This window comes from Hydra viridissima, unplaced genomic scaffold, assembly GCF_058129835.1.
Source record: "Hydra viridissima isolate aposymbiotic clone 2 unplaced genomic scaffold, HvirCarnegie_v1 scaffold_1, whole genome shotgun sequence".
Classification (NCBI taxonomy): domain Eukaryota; kingdom Metazoa; phylum Cnidaria; class Hydrozoa; order Anthoathecata; family Hydridae; genus Hydra; species Hydra viridissima.
This window is the reverse complement of record NW_028324300.1, coordinates 31,764,837-31,779,164: the sequence shown is the minus strand read 5'-3', so window position 1 is coordinate 31,779,164 and position 14,328 is coordinate 31,764,837. Positions and strand designations below refer to the sequence as shown.

Below are 14,328 nucleotides of genomic sequence, written 5' to 3'. Positions count from 1 at the left end.
CTCCAATTTGACGAAATAATCACAGAATTGACATTACAAGCAAATTCTAAGCATTTCTGTGCATTTGTCGCAAAGTTCGGTACTTACCACTGAATTGGTTGATGCCCTTGGGCATTTTTTTGCTCAGCCTGACAGGATACAACAAAATATGGCCAAGGGATCCAAGAGGAGTCGGTGAAAGCCTCGAATTTGGCCACATTTGGCCCAAATTTCGACGTTTTGTATGGAAATTGAGCCAAAAACGGGGTTTTGTCGTTAAATCCGGTACTTGCAAGCCTCTCTGTTGATTGTCTTTGTCATTTTCGTGCTCAGCCTGACAGGATACAACAAAATAAGGCCAAGGGATCCAAGAGGAGTCGGTGAAAGCCTCGAATTTGGCCACATTTGGCCCAAATTTCGACTTTTTGTATGGAAATTGAGCCAAAAACGGGGTTTTGTCGCCAAATCCGGTACTTACCAGCCTCCCAGCAAGCACAATGACGTCGGTACAACGTCGTTTTGACGTCGCGAGGTTGGTCGTTTTGACGTCGCTGTAAAGTCGTAAAGTGTAACAATTTTACGACGTCGTATCCAGGGTGAAAAATAGACGTCGATGCGACGTCGCAAAAAGGATCTACAGGATATCGGTTATTGGTCGGAGAACCGACTAAATATGCCTCTTGTTTTTACATACAATTTTTATATTTTCTATTAAAAAATCTATTATTTATTTAAACAACTTCTTTAAGGAATTGAACATATGTTGTAACATGTGTAACATGTTCAAAAACTGAACTATTTTAAAGCGCCAAAATATTACCAATTACAGTTTCTTTTACCAATTACACTTTTATTTACATAAAAGAATGGCCACGATAAAGTCTCAAATAAAAATATAATGCAGCTGCTTGGATTTCTTTTTCAAAATTCAAATTTATACATCTTTTTTTTTTTCTGGAGCGTATTTTAACACGTTTTTCACTGAATCCAAAACTTCGATTTCAGTTGTCGCGTGATTTGACAACACACTCGCTAAACAAAATGAAATATGTTAAAACACTTTAAAGTTATTTTTACTCATTTTATAGAATACCAATCTTAAATGTAAATATATCAATATAAACTCACCGACAACCACACTACATATCTTTGTCTCTTTAAATGATAACTTTTTTTGCTCGTGTCTATTTGTTCCAAGCATATTAAAACATGACATTACAGAGTAGGACATTAACCTAAATTAAAAGAAATTATCAGAACTGTTAATAAAAAACTCACATAAAATAAGAAACTTAAATAAAATAATTATTTTTGCGTAATTGAGTAAATTGTTACTTAATTTGTTGAAATCTTAAAAAAAATCATTTAAAACAGGTTTAACAAACAATTAATTTTTAACTTTTTAAGGCCTTGAATTCAACCTGCTAAATTCCAATTTTTATAGGCAACTTTTTGAATTCAAGTTTGAACTTTAGGCTATCAAGTTCGAATTTTTATAGTCAACCTTGCAACCTGTTCAAATGTAATTTGAAAAACATTTAATTTGATTTTTAATCCATATTATTGTCTATCAGTTAGTTAATCCATTAATATAGAATACGACGCCATATAGGCCTGGAAAACATATTAATGTATATTGTTGTGTACCTTTTCATGACATTTCTCACATTTTCCCGTACTGTCTTGCCACCGACCATTTTTAACTGACCAACCTAAAATATATATATTTGCTTATACATATTTGAATAACATTTAAACATAAACTAACATTAATAACTTCGAAGCTAGAGGAGTTCTAATTGTTAACTTTATACATAATTTAATATTAAACGGACATGTTGGTAGCACTTTTTACAAAGACTACATTAAAGATTTCACACAAAAAAAATTTTATTGTAGTAAATAGGGTATTTATGAAAAAGAATTCTCAAAAACAATTCACCATAAATGAAAAAAAGTCTTTTTTTGATAAAGACTCCTCTAGTTCTTTGAATTTATCCATGTTATCAATTTTTTCCACATCTTTTGTACAATCATTATTTATTTGGTGAACTTGATTCTCCAATAGGTCAACGATACAAGTTAAAAGAGATATTGTCTTTTTTTGAAATCCTAAAATTACATATATTAAAAAATCCAAATATTAAATTTTGTTTCACTTATTAACAGTATATAAATTACATAATATTTACATTTAAGAAAATGTCAGTTTAAAACCAAAAGTAATAGTATAGAGCAAAAGTTTATTTTCAAAATTGAATCTATGAGACAATTTTCGTCATAAAAATTGTGTATTCCTTCATATACCATTTTTTTAAATTAAGCAAACTTAATAAAAGTACTTAGGTAATTATATTGGCAAAACTGACATTAAACAGTTAACCAAATCTCTCTGTGTTTTCTAGATGAATTCAATAGATAATTTTATCAATAAAACTTGAAAAAAACTTTTTTAACTTACGTGCTTCATCCATTGGGAAATTACTATTCATACATCGAACCAGTTTCTTTGCTTTAGATTTTGACTTTGAAAACACTGATTGGGAATGATTATTCTGTGATTTTGAGTATGATCTAGAACTATGCACAGGTGAAGGGGAGCGAGATTTTGATCTTGGCTTGCGAATAGGCGAAAGTGAACATGAACTTGATCCAGACATTAGGACTGGTGAAAGTGAGAGCGAACATGGCCTGCTTTTGGAGACAGGTGATCGAGAACATAATCTTAACTTATGTCTAGGTGATAGTGACGCAGAACTTATTGGTGATAAATAATCAGAAGAACTACTTTTACAAGATGCTGATTGTGAATACAATTCTTGTTTTAAAATAGATTTACTTGACAAAGAAATTATCGCTGACATAATATTTTCAGTAGGTTTTTTAGGCAATTCCACTTCTATAATAATATCAATAAATTTGTTAACAAAGAAAAAACAATATTTTTAATACTGCAATTAACATTAGGTTGCAAAAAACATTTAAATAAAAATCCGAAATCCTAAATCAAAATGTTTGTCTTACTGTTAAAATCAATATCCCTTTTTTCATTCACTGCACTCTCTCTTTCACTTGATGAGGACATAAAATTGTTTCCAGACACATATTCACACAAATCTTTTTCACCTAAAAGTTTTAAATAAGTAGAAGAAAAATTATTAATAAAAGAGTTAGAACAAATCCGGAAAAACAAAATGATTACCTCGTAATTTTAAAAATTTCAAATTTCTTCCAAAGAACCTCATTGGGAATTGCCTTTGTATGTTTTTCATCTTTTCGAGAAGGAGGCCAATACAACCATTTCTCATCTGAGGAAATCCAATGAAATGGAACAACTGTTTCTGTCTCCCTAGTTTTTCCAATTTTGTCTTTGCTTGAAGTTACAACTAATGCCCATAAATCTTTCATTGACATCTTTGAATTTTTTATACTTATTTATAATAATATTATAATATTATATTATAATAGTTTTTGTTTAAAAAACTGTTTAAACGATTAATTATTAAAAATATATATTAATTTCTTCTAATAACAATTAATTGTTTTTAGAAAAACTTTGGCTATAGAACAATTTTAGCTATAGAACATGTTAACAGTAACATATTTTACTATAAATAATTTAACAAATAATAATTTTTATTAACATACTTTATTATGATTATTTAAATAAATGAAACAATTTTTTTTGTTTATATTTATAAATATTTAAATAACAATATTAGAATCTTACAACAATACAGACAATCACCAAATAGGTAAACTTTTAAAAATTCAATTTTTTTGATGTTTAACATTGTAAAATATATATTAAGTATATTGTTATTTGATCTAATACTTCACAAAGGTACAAAAAACTTTTCAACGTTTATTATTTAGTTAAAGAGTGGGTTGTAAACAAATTTTATATGTCATGACACAAACATGATAAGACAAACCCTTCTTTATAAGCTAGACATGATGCTTTTCTTTGAAAATGTTTTTTACTTAGACAAACATGTTTCAAGTGAGTTTTTATATCTCTAACAAAAACAATGTTAAAGATTTTAGAGTCACATGGATCTGTAAATACGCTTTTGTAAACACAATTTTTTAAAACAACACAGTTAAATTGATTGTTGTCTAATTTTCCAATAATCTGGGCAAATTCGCCTGTGTATAGGAGAAACCAAGAGTCTTTAAATTTTGGAGAAAAAATAACTCTATGTGATTTAGCATACTGATTACAACTTATTTCAAGATTTTCAAGCTCTGAAAATCTTTTTAAAACTTGAGATAATGGACTTTGAGGTTTGCGAATGAACTTTTTAATTACTTGCAAATAGTTTTCAAATTGGAAAGAAGAGATTTCATCTAAGGAACAGTTAAAAAAGCTAACATCTTCATGTAAATGAGTTAAGCTGTGTACATTATACACAGAAAAAGTAGGACCATAAAATTCTTCTGATTTAACTACAAAGTAATTCAATAAATCTTTTGCATATTGAAGATGATTATTTCAGACAATCGCATTAGAATCTAGAAAAATTCTCATTGCTAGAGTTAAAGAAAGAAAATGCTGATAACGTTCAGGAGTAAAAGCATCTTTTAAAACTAAAAAGCCAGTATATAACAAAAATTGCCTAAACTCAGTGGCTTTCCACCTCTTTACTTCATGTAAACTTCTTGATTGACGAGCAAACTCAGATGGAAATTTACCACTAAACTTTAACAAGTTTTCTGAAATATTCAACAATTGAGCAGAACCCAATCTATATGGGAAAGGTCCTTTGGTTAGAAAAATAAGAATTCGCTTAACAACACCAAGACATACTAAATGCATATAATCCAAGACAAAACCATCAACACAATTAACATTAAAATCTATTAATATGCTACGGCTTATTTGATGTGTATTGGCATAGAAATACTGTTTGAATAACTTGTTAGTACGAGGCACACAATTTGTAGTATTTAAAATCATTCTAAACGACTTGTACTTACCTTTAATTTCACATCTTTCACAACTAAAATAACCTGTATGACCTTTAACACATTTTAGATATTGCCTAGCAGGAGCATCACAAATAAATGCACGGATTTCAACCAACAAATTAACTCCATCTTTATTATAACCACATGCTTTTAAATTCGCAAACTCAATTAAAAAATCATATAAAAAATCATTTAAATTGGTTGGTTTTTGGCTACCATAGAAAATTGCAACAATAAATGGTGTAAAATTACTAAACTGGAAAAGTATAGGCCAAAATTGAGAGTTTGAAGATTTATGCAATGGCACACCATCAATGTTTACAAGTAAAGATATGATGTTGTTCTCAACTGGTAATAAAGGATTCTCTCTGAAAGTTTGACTAATACCATTACTTAACCCTAAATAGATATACTCCCCACCACATTTTTTTTCTGTCAAAACACAGCGTTGAGTCTTTAACAAAGTACAAGAAGATTTAGGCAAAGCTGCATGTCCATTGCATCTTAAAAGAGAAAGCAGCTCAGTACTTGCTGTGTGAGTAATTCTATTTTTAATCAACCATTTTTTTAAATTTAAAATAAAATATGTTTCATTAGGGTCAACCGCACTATTTCTCTCATCTATTTTTATTTCATTTTCGTCGTTTCTTGAAGAAGAACCAAATTCACTGAAAGAATCGATCTGACTAGAAGAATCAAGTTCGCTAGAAGAGTAGTATTGATTGGAAGAATCAAGTCGGCCGGAAGAATCAAGTTCATTGTATAAATCAAAACGAACAGAAGAATCAAGCTGGCTCAAAGACTCTAGTTGATTTAAATGATTACTGCAATTCAAAGAACCAAGCTGAGTGAATGAATCTTCTGTGTGGCATGGTTTTTGTTTGCTCGTATCATTTTTTTCCACTTCAAACGTTTTTTCAAAAAAATCTTCATCTTTGTCACTCTCGTATAGAAATTGTCTTAACAAATTATCCTTTCTTCTCCATTTTTTCATATACTCTTTTCTACTCATTTTCTTAATTTCTTTTTAAAATTAGCTTCTATTAAAGTTTCGGACCTGACGCAACAGTTAAACAAAAAAAAAAAAAAAAAAAATCTGATAATTTTTTTTTTTTATTAGACGACGTTAAACTGACTTCGCTACGACGTCTGAATAAGATTCTTTAAAAGACGTCGTGGATACGACGTCCTAGCGACGTCCTTACAAGGTCGTCCGACGTTATAACTTGAAAATAACCTATTTACAACGTCGTTGCGACGTCGTGTGTTTGCTGGGCTCTCTGTTGATTGTCTTTGTCATTTTCGTGCTCAGCCTGATAGGTTACAACAGAAAATGTCCAAAGGCTCCGAGAAATCTCGGTGAAAGGCTCCAATTTGACGAAATAATCACAGAATTGACATTACAAGCAAATTCTAAGCATTTCTGTGCATTTGTCGCAAAATTCGGTACTTACCACTGAATTGGTTGATGCCCTTGGGCATTTTTTTGCTCAGCCTGACAGGATACAACAAAATATGGCCAAGGGATCCAAGAGGAGTCGGTGAAAGCCTCGAATTTGGCCACATTTGGCCCAAATTTCGACGTTTTGTATGGAAATTGAGCCAAAAACGGGGTTTTGTCGTTAAATCCGGTACTTGCAAGCCTCTCTGTTGATTGTCTTTGTCATTTTCGTGCTCAGCCTGACAGGATACAACAAAATAAGGCCAAGGGATCCAAGAGGAGTCGGTGAAAGCCTCGAATTTGGCCACATTTGGCCCAAATTTCGACTTTTTGTATGGAAATTGAGCCAAAAACGGGGTTTTGTCGCCAAATCCGGTACTTACCAGCCTCTCTGTTGATTGTCTTTGTCATTTTCGTGCTCAGCCTGATAGGTTACAACAGAAAATGTCCAAAGGCTCCGAGAAATCTCGGTGAAAGGCTCCAATTTGACGAAATAATCACAGAATTGACATTACAAGCAAATTCTAAGCATTTCTGTGCATTTGTCGCAAAATTCGGTACTTACCGCTGAATTGGTTGATACCCTTGGGCATTTTTTTGCTCAGCCTGACAGGATACAACAAAATATGGCCAAGGGATCCAAGAGGAGTCGGTGAAAGCCTCGAATTTGGCCACATTTGGCCCAAATTTCGACGTTTTGTATGGAAATTGAGCCAAAAACGGGGTTTTGTCGTTAAATCCGGTACTTGCAAGCCTCTCTGTTGATTGTCTTTATCATTTTCGTGCTCAGCCTGACAGGATACAACAAAATAAGGCCAAGGGATCCAAGAGGAAACGGTGAAAGCCTCGAATTTGGCCACATTTGGCCCAAATTTCGACTTTTTGTATGGAAATTGAGCCAAAAACGGGGTTTTGTCGCCAAATCCGGTACTTACCAGCTTCTCTGTTGATTGTCTTTGTCATTTTCGTGCTCAGCCTGATAGGTTACAACAGAAAATGTCCAAAGGCTCCGAGAAATCTCGGTGAAAGGCTCCAATTTGACGAAATAATCACAGAATTGACATTACAAGCAAATTCTAAGCATTTCTGTGCATTTGTCGCAAAATTCGGTACTTACCACTGAATTGGTTGATGCCCTTGGGCATTTTTTTGCTCAGCCTGACAGGATACAACAAAATATGGCCAAGGGATCCAAGAGGAGTCGGTGAAAGCCTCGAATTTGGCCACATTTGGCCCAAATTTCGACGTTTTGTATGGAAATTGAGCCAAAAACGGGGTTTTGTCGTTAAATCCGGTACTTGCAAGCCTCTCTGTTGATTGTCTTTGTCATTTTCGTGCTCAGCCTGACAGGATACAACAAAATAAGGCCAAGGGATCCAAGAGGAGTCGGTGAAAGCCTCGAATTTGGCCACATTTGGCCCAAATTTCGACTTTTTGTATGGAAATTGAGCCAAAAACGGGGTTTTGTCGCCAAATCCGGTACTTACCAGCCTCTCTATTGATTGTCTTTGTCATTTTCGTGCTCAGCCTGATAGGTTACAACAGAAAATGTCCAAAGGCTCCGAGAAATCTCGGTGAAAGGCTCCAATTTGACGAAATAATCACAGAATTGACATTACAAGCAAATTCTAAGCATTTCTGTGCATTTGTCGCAAAATTCGGTACTTACCACTGAATTGGTTGATGCCCTTGGGCATTTTTTTGCTCAGCCTGACAGGATACAACAAAATATGGCCAAGGGATCCAAGAGGAGTCGGTGAAAGCCTCGAATTTGGCCACATTTGGCCCAAATTTCGACGTTTTGTATGGAAATTGAGCCAAAAACGGGGTTTTGTCGTTAAATCCGGTACTTGCAAGCCTCTCTGTTGATTGTCTTTGTCATTTTCGTGCTCAGCCTGACAGGATACAACAAAATAAGGCCAAGGGATCCAAGAGGAGTCGGTGAAAGCCTCGAATTTGGCCACATTTGGCCCAAATTTCGACTTTTTGTATGGAAATTGAGCCAAAAACGGGGTTTTGTCGCCAAATCCGGTACTTACCAGCCTCTCTGTTGATTGTCTTTGTCATTTTCGTGCTCAGCCTGATAGGTTACAACAGAAAATGTCCAAAGGCTCCGAGAAATCTCGGTGAAAGGCTCCAATTTGACGAAATAATCACAGAATTGACATTACAAGCAAATTCTAAGCATTTCTGTGCATTTGTCGCAAAATTCGGTACTTACCGCTTAATTGGTTGATACCCTTGGGCATTTTTTTGCTCAGCCTGACAGGATACAACAAAATATGGCCAAGGGATCCAAGAGGAGTCGGTGAAAGCCTCAAATTTGGCCACATTTGGCCCAAATTTCGACGTTTTGTATGGAAATTGAGCCAAAAACGGGGTTTTGTCGTTAAATCCGGTACTTGCAAGCCTCTCTGTTGATTGTCTTTATCATTTTCGTGCTCAGCCTGACAGGATACAACAAAATAAGGCCAAGGGATCCAAGAGGAGTCGGTGAAAGCCTCGAATTTGGCCACATTTGGCCCAAATTTCGACTTTTTGTATGGAAATTGAGCCAAAAACGGGGTTTTGTCGCCAAATCCGGTACTTACCAGCCTCTCTGTTGATTGTCTTTGTCATTTTCGTGCTCAGCCTGATAGGTTACAACAGAAAATGTCCAAAGGCTCCGAGAAATCTCGGTGAAAGGCTCCAATTTGACGAAATAATCACAGAATTGACATTACAAGCAAATTCTAAGCATTTCTGTGCATTTGTCGCAAAATTCGGTACTTACCGCTGAATTGGTTGATACCCTTGGGCATTTTTTTGCTCAGCCTGACAGGATACAACAAAATATGGCCAAGGGATCCAAGAGGAGTCGGTGAAAGCCTCGAATTTGGCCACATTTGGCCCAAATTTCGACGTTTTGTATGGAAATTGAGCCAAAAACGGGGTTTTGTCGTTAAATCCGGTACTTGCAAGCCTCTCTGTTGATTGTCTTTGTCATTTTCGTGCTCAGCCTGACAGGATACAACAAAATAAGGCCAAGGGATCCAAGAGGAGTCGGTGAAAGCCTCGAATTTGGCCACATTTGGCCCAAATTTCGACTTTTTGTATGGAAATTGAGCCAAAAACGGGGTTTTGTCGCCAAATCCGGTACTTACCAGCCTCTCTGTTGATTGTCTTTGTCATTTTCGTGCTCAGCCTGATAGGTTACAACAGAAAATGTCCAAAGGCTCCGAGAAATCTCGGTGAAAGGCTCCAATTTGACGAAATAATCACAGAATTGACATTACAAGCAAATTCTAAGCATTTCTGTGCATTTGTCGCAAAATTCGGTACTTACCACTGAATTGGTTGATGCCCTTGGGCATTTTTTTGCTCAGCCTGACAGGATACAACAAAATATGGCCAAGGGATCCAAGAGGAGTCGGTGAAAGCCTCGAATTTGGCCACATTTGGCCCAAATTTCGACGTTTTGTATGGAAATTGAGCCAAAAACGGGGTTTTGTCGTTAAATCCGGTACTTGCAAGCCTCTCTGTTGATTGTCTTTGTCATTTTCGTGCTCAGCCTGACAGGATACAACAAAATAAGGCCAAGGGATCCAAGAGGAGTCGGTGAAAGCCTCGAATTTGGCCACATTTGGCCCAAATTTCGACTTTTTGTATGGAAATTGAGCCAAAAACGGGGTTTTGTCGCCAAATCCGGTACTTACCAGCCTCTCTGTTGATTGTCTTTGTCATTTTCGTGCTCAGCCTGATAGGTTACAACAGAAAATGTCCAAAGGCTCCGAGAAATCTCGGTGAAAGGCTCCGATTTGACGAAATAATCACAGAATTGACATTACAAGCAAATTCTAAGCATTTCTGTGCATTTGTCGCAAAATTCGGTACTTACCGCTGAATTGGTTGATACCCTTGGGCATTTTTTTGCTCAGCCTGACAGGATACAACAAAATATGGCCAAGGGATCCAAGAGGAGTCGGTGAAAGCCTCGAATTTGGCCACATTTGGCCCAAATTTCGACGTTTTGTATGGAAATTGAGCCAAAAACGGGGTTTTGTCGTTAAATCCGGTACTTGCAAGCCTCTCTGTTGATTGTCTTTGTCATTTTCGTGCTCAGCCTGACAGGATACAACAAAATAAGGCCAAGGGATCCAAGAGGAGTTGGTGAAAGCCTCGAATTTGGCCACATTTGGCCCAAATTTCGACTTTTTGTATGGAAATTGAGCCAAAAACGGGGTTTTGTCGCCAAATCCGGTACTTACCAGCCTCTCTGTTGATTGTCTTTGTCATTTTCGTGCTCAGCTTGATAGGTTACAACAAAAAATGTCCAAAGGCTCCGAGAAATCTCGGTGAAAGGCTCCAGTTTGACGAAATAATCACAGAATTGACATTACAAGCAAATTCTAAGCATTTCTGTGCATTTGTCGCAAAATTCGGTACTTACCACTGAATTGGTTGATGCCCTTGGGCATTTTTTTGCTCAGCCTGACAGGATACAACAAAATATGGCCAAGGGATCCAAGAGGAGTCGGTGAAAGCCTCGAATTTGGCCACATTTGGCCCAAATTTCGACGTTTTGTATGGAAATTGAGCCAAAAACGGTGTTTTGTCGTTAAATCCGGTACTTGCAAGCCTCTCTGTTGATTGTCTTTGTCATTTTCGTGCTCAGCCTGACAGGATACAACAAAATAAGGCCAAGGGATCCAAGAGGAGTCGGTGAAAGCCTCGAATTTGGCCACATTTGGCCCAAATTTCGACTTTTTGTATGGAAATTGAGCCAAAAACGGGGTTTTGTCGCCAAATCCGGTACTTACCAGCCTCTCTGTTGATTGTCTTTGTCATTTTCGTGCTCAGCCTGATAGGTTACAACAGAAAATGTCCAAAGGCTCCGAGAAATCTCGGTGAAAGGCTCCAATTTGACGAAATAATCACAGAATTGACATTACAAGCAAATTCTAAGCATTTCTGTGCATTTGTCGCAAAATTCGGTACTTACCACTGAATTGGTTGATGCCCTTGGGCATTTTTTTGCTCAGCCTGACAGGATACAACAAAATATGGCCAAGGGATCCAAGAGGAGTCGGTGAAAGCCTCGAATTTGGCCACATTTGGCCCAAATTTCGACGTTTTGTATGGAAATTGAGCCAAAAACGGAGTTTTGTCGCCAAATCCGGTACTTACCAGCCTCTCTGTTGATTGTCTTTGTCATTTTCGTGCTCAGCCTGACAGGATACAACAAAATAAGGCCAAGGGATCCAAGAGGAGTTGGTGAAAGCCTCGAATTTGGCCACATTTGGCCCAAATTTCGACTTTTTGTATGGAAATTGAGCCAAAAACGGGGTTTTGTCGCCAAATCCGGTACTTACCAGCCTCTCTGTTGATTGTCTTTGTCATTTTCGTGCTCAGCCTGATAGGTTACAACAGAAAATGTCCAAAGGCTCCGAGAAATCTCGGTGAAAGGCTCCAATTTGACGAAATAATCACAGAATTGACATTACAAGCAAATTCTAAGCATTTCTGTGCATTTGTCGCAAAATTCGGTACTTACCACTGAATTGGTTGATGCCCTTGGGCATTTTTTTGCTCAGCCTGACAGGATACAACAAAATATGGCCAAGGGATCCAAGAGGAGTCGGTGAAAGCCTCGAATTTGGCCACATTTGGCCCAAATTTCGACGTTTTGTATGGAAATTGAGCCAAAAACGGGGTTTTGTCGTTAAATCCGGTACTTGCAAGCCTCTCTGTTGATTGTCTTTGTCATTTTCGTGCTCAGCCTGACAGGATACAACAAAATAAGGCCAAGGGATCCAAGAGGAGTTGGTGAAAGCCTCGAATTTGGCCACATTTGGCCCAAATTTCGACTTTTTGTATGGAAATTGAGCCAAAAACGGGGTTTTGTCGCCAAATCCGGTACTTACCAGCCTCTCTGTTGATTGTCTTTGTCATTTTCGTGCTCAGCCTGATAGGTTACAACAGAAAATGTCCAAAGGCTCCGAGAAATCTCGGTGAAAGGCTCCAATTTGACGAAATAATCACAGAATTGACATTACAAGCAAATTCTAAGCATTTCTGTGCATTTGTCGCAAAATTCGGTACTTACCACTGAATTGGTTGATGCCCTTGGGCATTTTTTTGCTCAGCCTGACAGGATACAACAAAATATGGCCAAGGGATCCAAGAGGAGTCGGTGAAAGCCTCGAATTTGGCCACATTTGGCCCAAATTTCGACGTTTTGTATGGAAATTGAGCCAAAAACGGGGTTTTGTCGTTAAATCCGGTACTTGCAAGCCTCTCTGTTGATTGTCTTTGTCATTTTCGTGCTCAGCCTGACAGGATACAACAAAATAAGGCCAAGGGATCCAAGAGGAGTCGGTGAAAGCCTCGAATTTGGCCACATTTGGCCCAAATTTCGACTTTTTGTATGGAAATTGAGCCAAAAACGGGGTTTTGTCGCCAAATCCGGTACTTACCAGCCTCTCTGTTGATTGTCTTTGTCATTTTCGTGCTCAGCCTGATAGGTTACAACAGAAAATGTCCAAAGGCTCCGAGAAATCTCGGTGAAAGGCTCCAATTTGACGAAATAATCACAGAATTGACATTACAAGCAAATTCTAAGCATTTCTGTGCATTTGTCGCAAAGTTCGGTACTTACCACTGAATTGGTTGATGCTCTTGGGCATTTTTTTTGCTCAGCCTGACAGGATACAACAAAATATGGCCAAGGGATCCAAGAGGAGTCGGTGAAAGCCTCGAATTTGGCCACATTTGGCCCAAATTTCGACGTTTTGTATGGAAATTGAGCCAAAAACGGGGTTTTGTCGTTAAATCCGGTACTTGCAAGCCTCTCTGTTGATTGTCTTTGTCATTTTCGTGCTCAGCCTGACAGGATACAACAAAATATGGCCAAGGGATCCAAGAGGAGTCGGTGAAAGCCTCGAATTTGGCCACATTTGGCCCAAATTTCGACTTTTTGTATGGAAATTGAGCCAAAAACGGGGTTTTGTCGTTAAATCCGGTACTTGCAAGCCTCTCTGTTGATTGTCTTTGTCATTTTCGTGCTCAGCCTGACAGGATACAACAAAATAAGGCCAAGGGATCCAAGAGGAGTCGGTGAAAGCCTCGAATTTGGCCACATTTGGCCCAAATTTCGACTTTTTGTATGGAAATTGAGCCAAAAACGGGGTTTTGTCGCCAAATCCGGTACTTACCAGCCTCTCTGTTGATTGTCTTTGTCATTTTCGTGCTCAGCCTGATAGGTTACAACAGAAAATGTCCAAAGGCTCCGAGAAATCTCGGTGAAAGGCTCCAATTTGACGAAATAATCACAGAATTGACATTACAAGCAAATTCTAAGCATTTCTGTGCATTTGTCGCAAAATTCGGTACTTACCGCTGAATTGGTTGATGCCCTTGGGCATTTTTTTGCTCAGCCTGACAGGATACAACAAAATATGGCCAAGGGATCCAAGAGGAGTCGGTGAAAGCCTCGAATTTGGCCACATTTGGCCCAAATTTCGACGTTTTGTATGGAAATTGAGCCAAAAACGGGGTTTTGTCGTTAAATCCGGTACTTGCAAGCCTCTCTGTTGATTGTCTTTGTCATTTTCGTGCTCAGCCTGACAGGATACAACAAAATAAGGCCAAGGGATCCAAGAGGAGTTGGTGAAAGCCTCGAATTTGGCCACATTTGGCCCAAATTTCGACTTTTTGTATGGAAATTGAGCCAAAAACGGGGTTTTGTCGCCAAATCCGGTACTTACCAGCCTCTCTGTTGATTGTCTTTGTCATTTTCGTGCTCAGCCTGATAGGTTACAACAGAAAATGTCCAAAGGCTCCGAGAAATCTCGGTGAAAGGCTCCAATTTGACGAAATAATCACAGAATTGACATTACAAGCAAATTCTAAGCATTTCTGTGCATTTGTCGCAAAATTCGGTACTTACCACTGAATTG

General features: G+C 37.3%; 1 protein-coding gene across 2 annotated transcripts; it reads right to left on the bottom strand.

Annotated features, from left to right (window-relative positions):
- Nucleotides 1-754: 754 nt before the first annotated feature.
- Nucleotides 755-3,513, bottom strand: LOC149894534 (uncharacterized). 2 transcript variants are annotated; one of them, XM_090069903.1, is made up of 7 exons: nucleotides 3,190-3,513; nucleotides 3,004-3,118; nucleotides 2,441-2,878; nucleotides 1,922-2,091; nucleotides 1,627-1,691; nucleotides 1,108-1,214; nucleotides 756-1,011 (listed from the first exon to the last, which is right to left on the bottom strand). In XM_090069903.1, exons 1-7 carry the CDS (start codon nucleotides 3,391-3,393, stop codon nucleotides 914-916), a joined length of 1,197 nt encoding a protein of 398 aa, XP_089926029.1. In that variant the 5' UTR covers nucleotides 3,394-3,513; the 3' UTR covers nucleotides 756-913. The 2 variants fall into 2 exon arrangements, with proteins under 2 accessions (XP_089926024.1, XP_089926029.1); XM_090069898.1 differs by lacking the exon at nucleotides 3,190-3,513 and having other exon boundaries at nucleotides 755-1,011; nucleotides 1,627-1,682; nucleotides 3,004-3,183.
- Nucleotides 3,514-14,328: the final 10,815 nt, after the last annotated feature.

What these genes read in the sequence shown, in the direction of transcription:
- LOC149894534 (XM_090069903.1), bottom strand. Translation starts at nt 3,393, where the DNA reads ATGTCAATGAAAGATTTATGGGCATTAGTTGTAACTTCAAGCAAAGAC. An exon ending in AAGGGATATTGATTTTAACA is followed by an intron (nt 2,879 to 3,003) that starts GTAAGACAAACA and finishes ATATTATTATAG; the next exon opens with AAGTGGAATTGCCTAAAAAA. An exon ending in GTGAGAAATGTCATGAAAAG is followed by an intron (nt 1,215 to 1,626) that starts GTACACAACAAT and finishes CTTTTAATTTAG; the next exon opens with GTTAATGTCCTACTCTGTAA.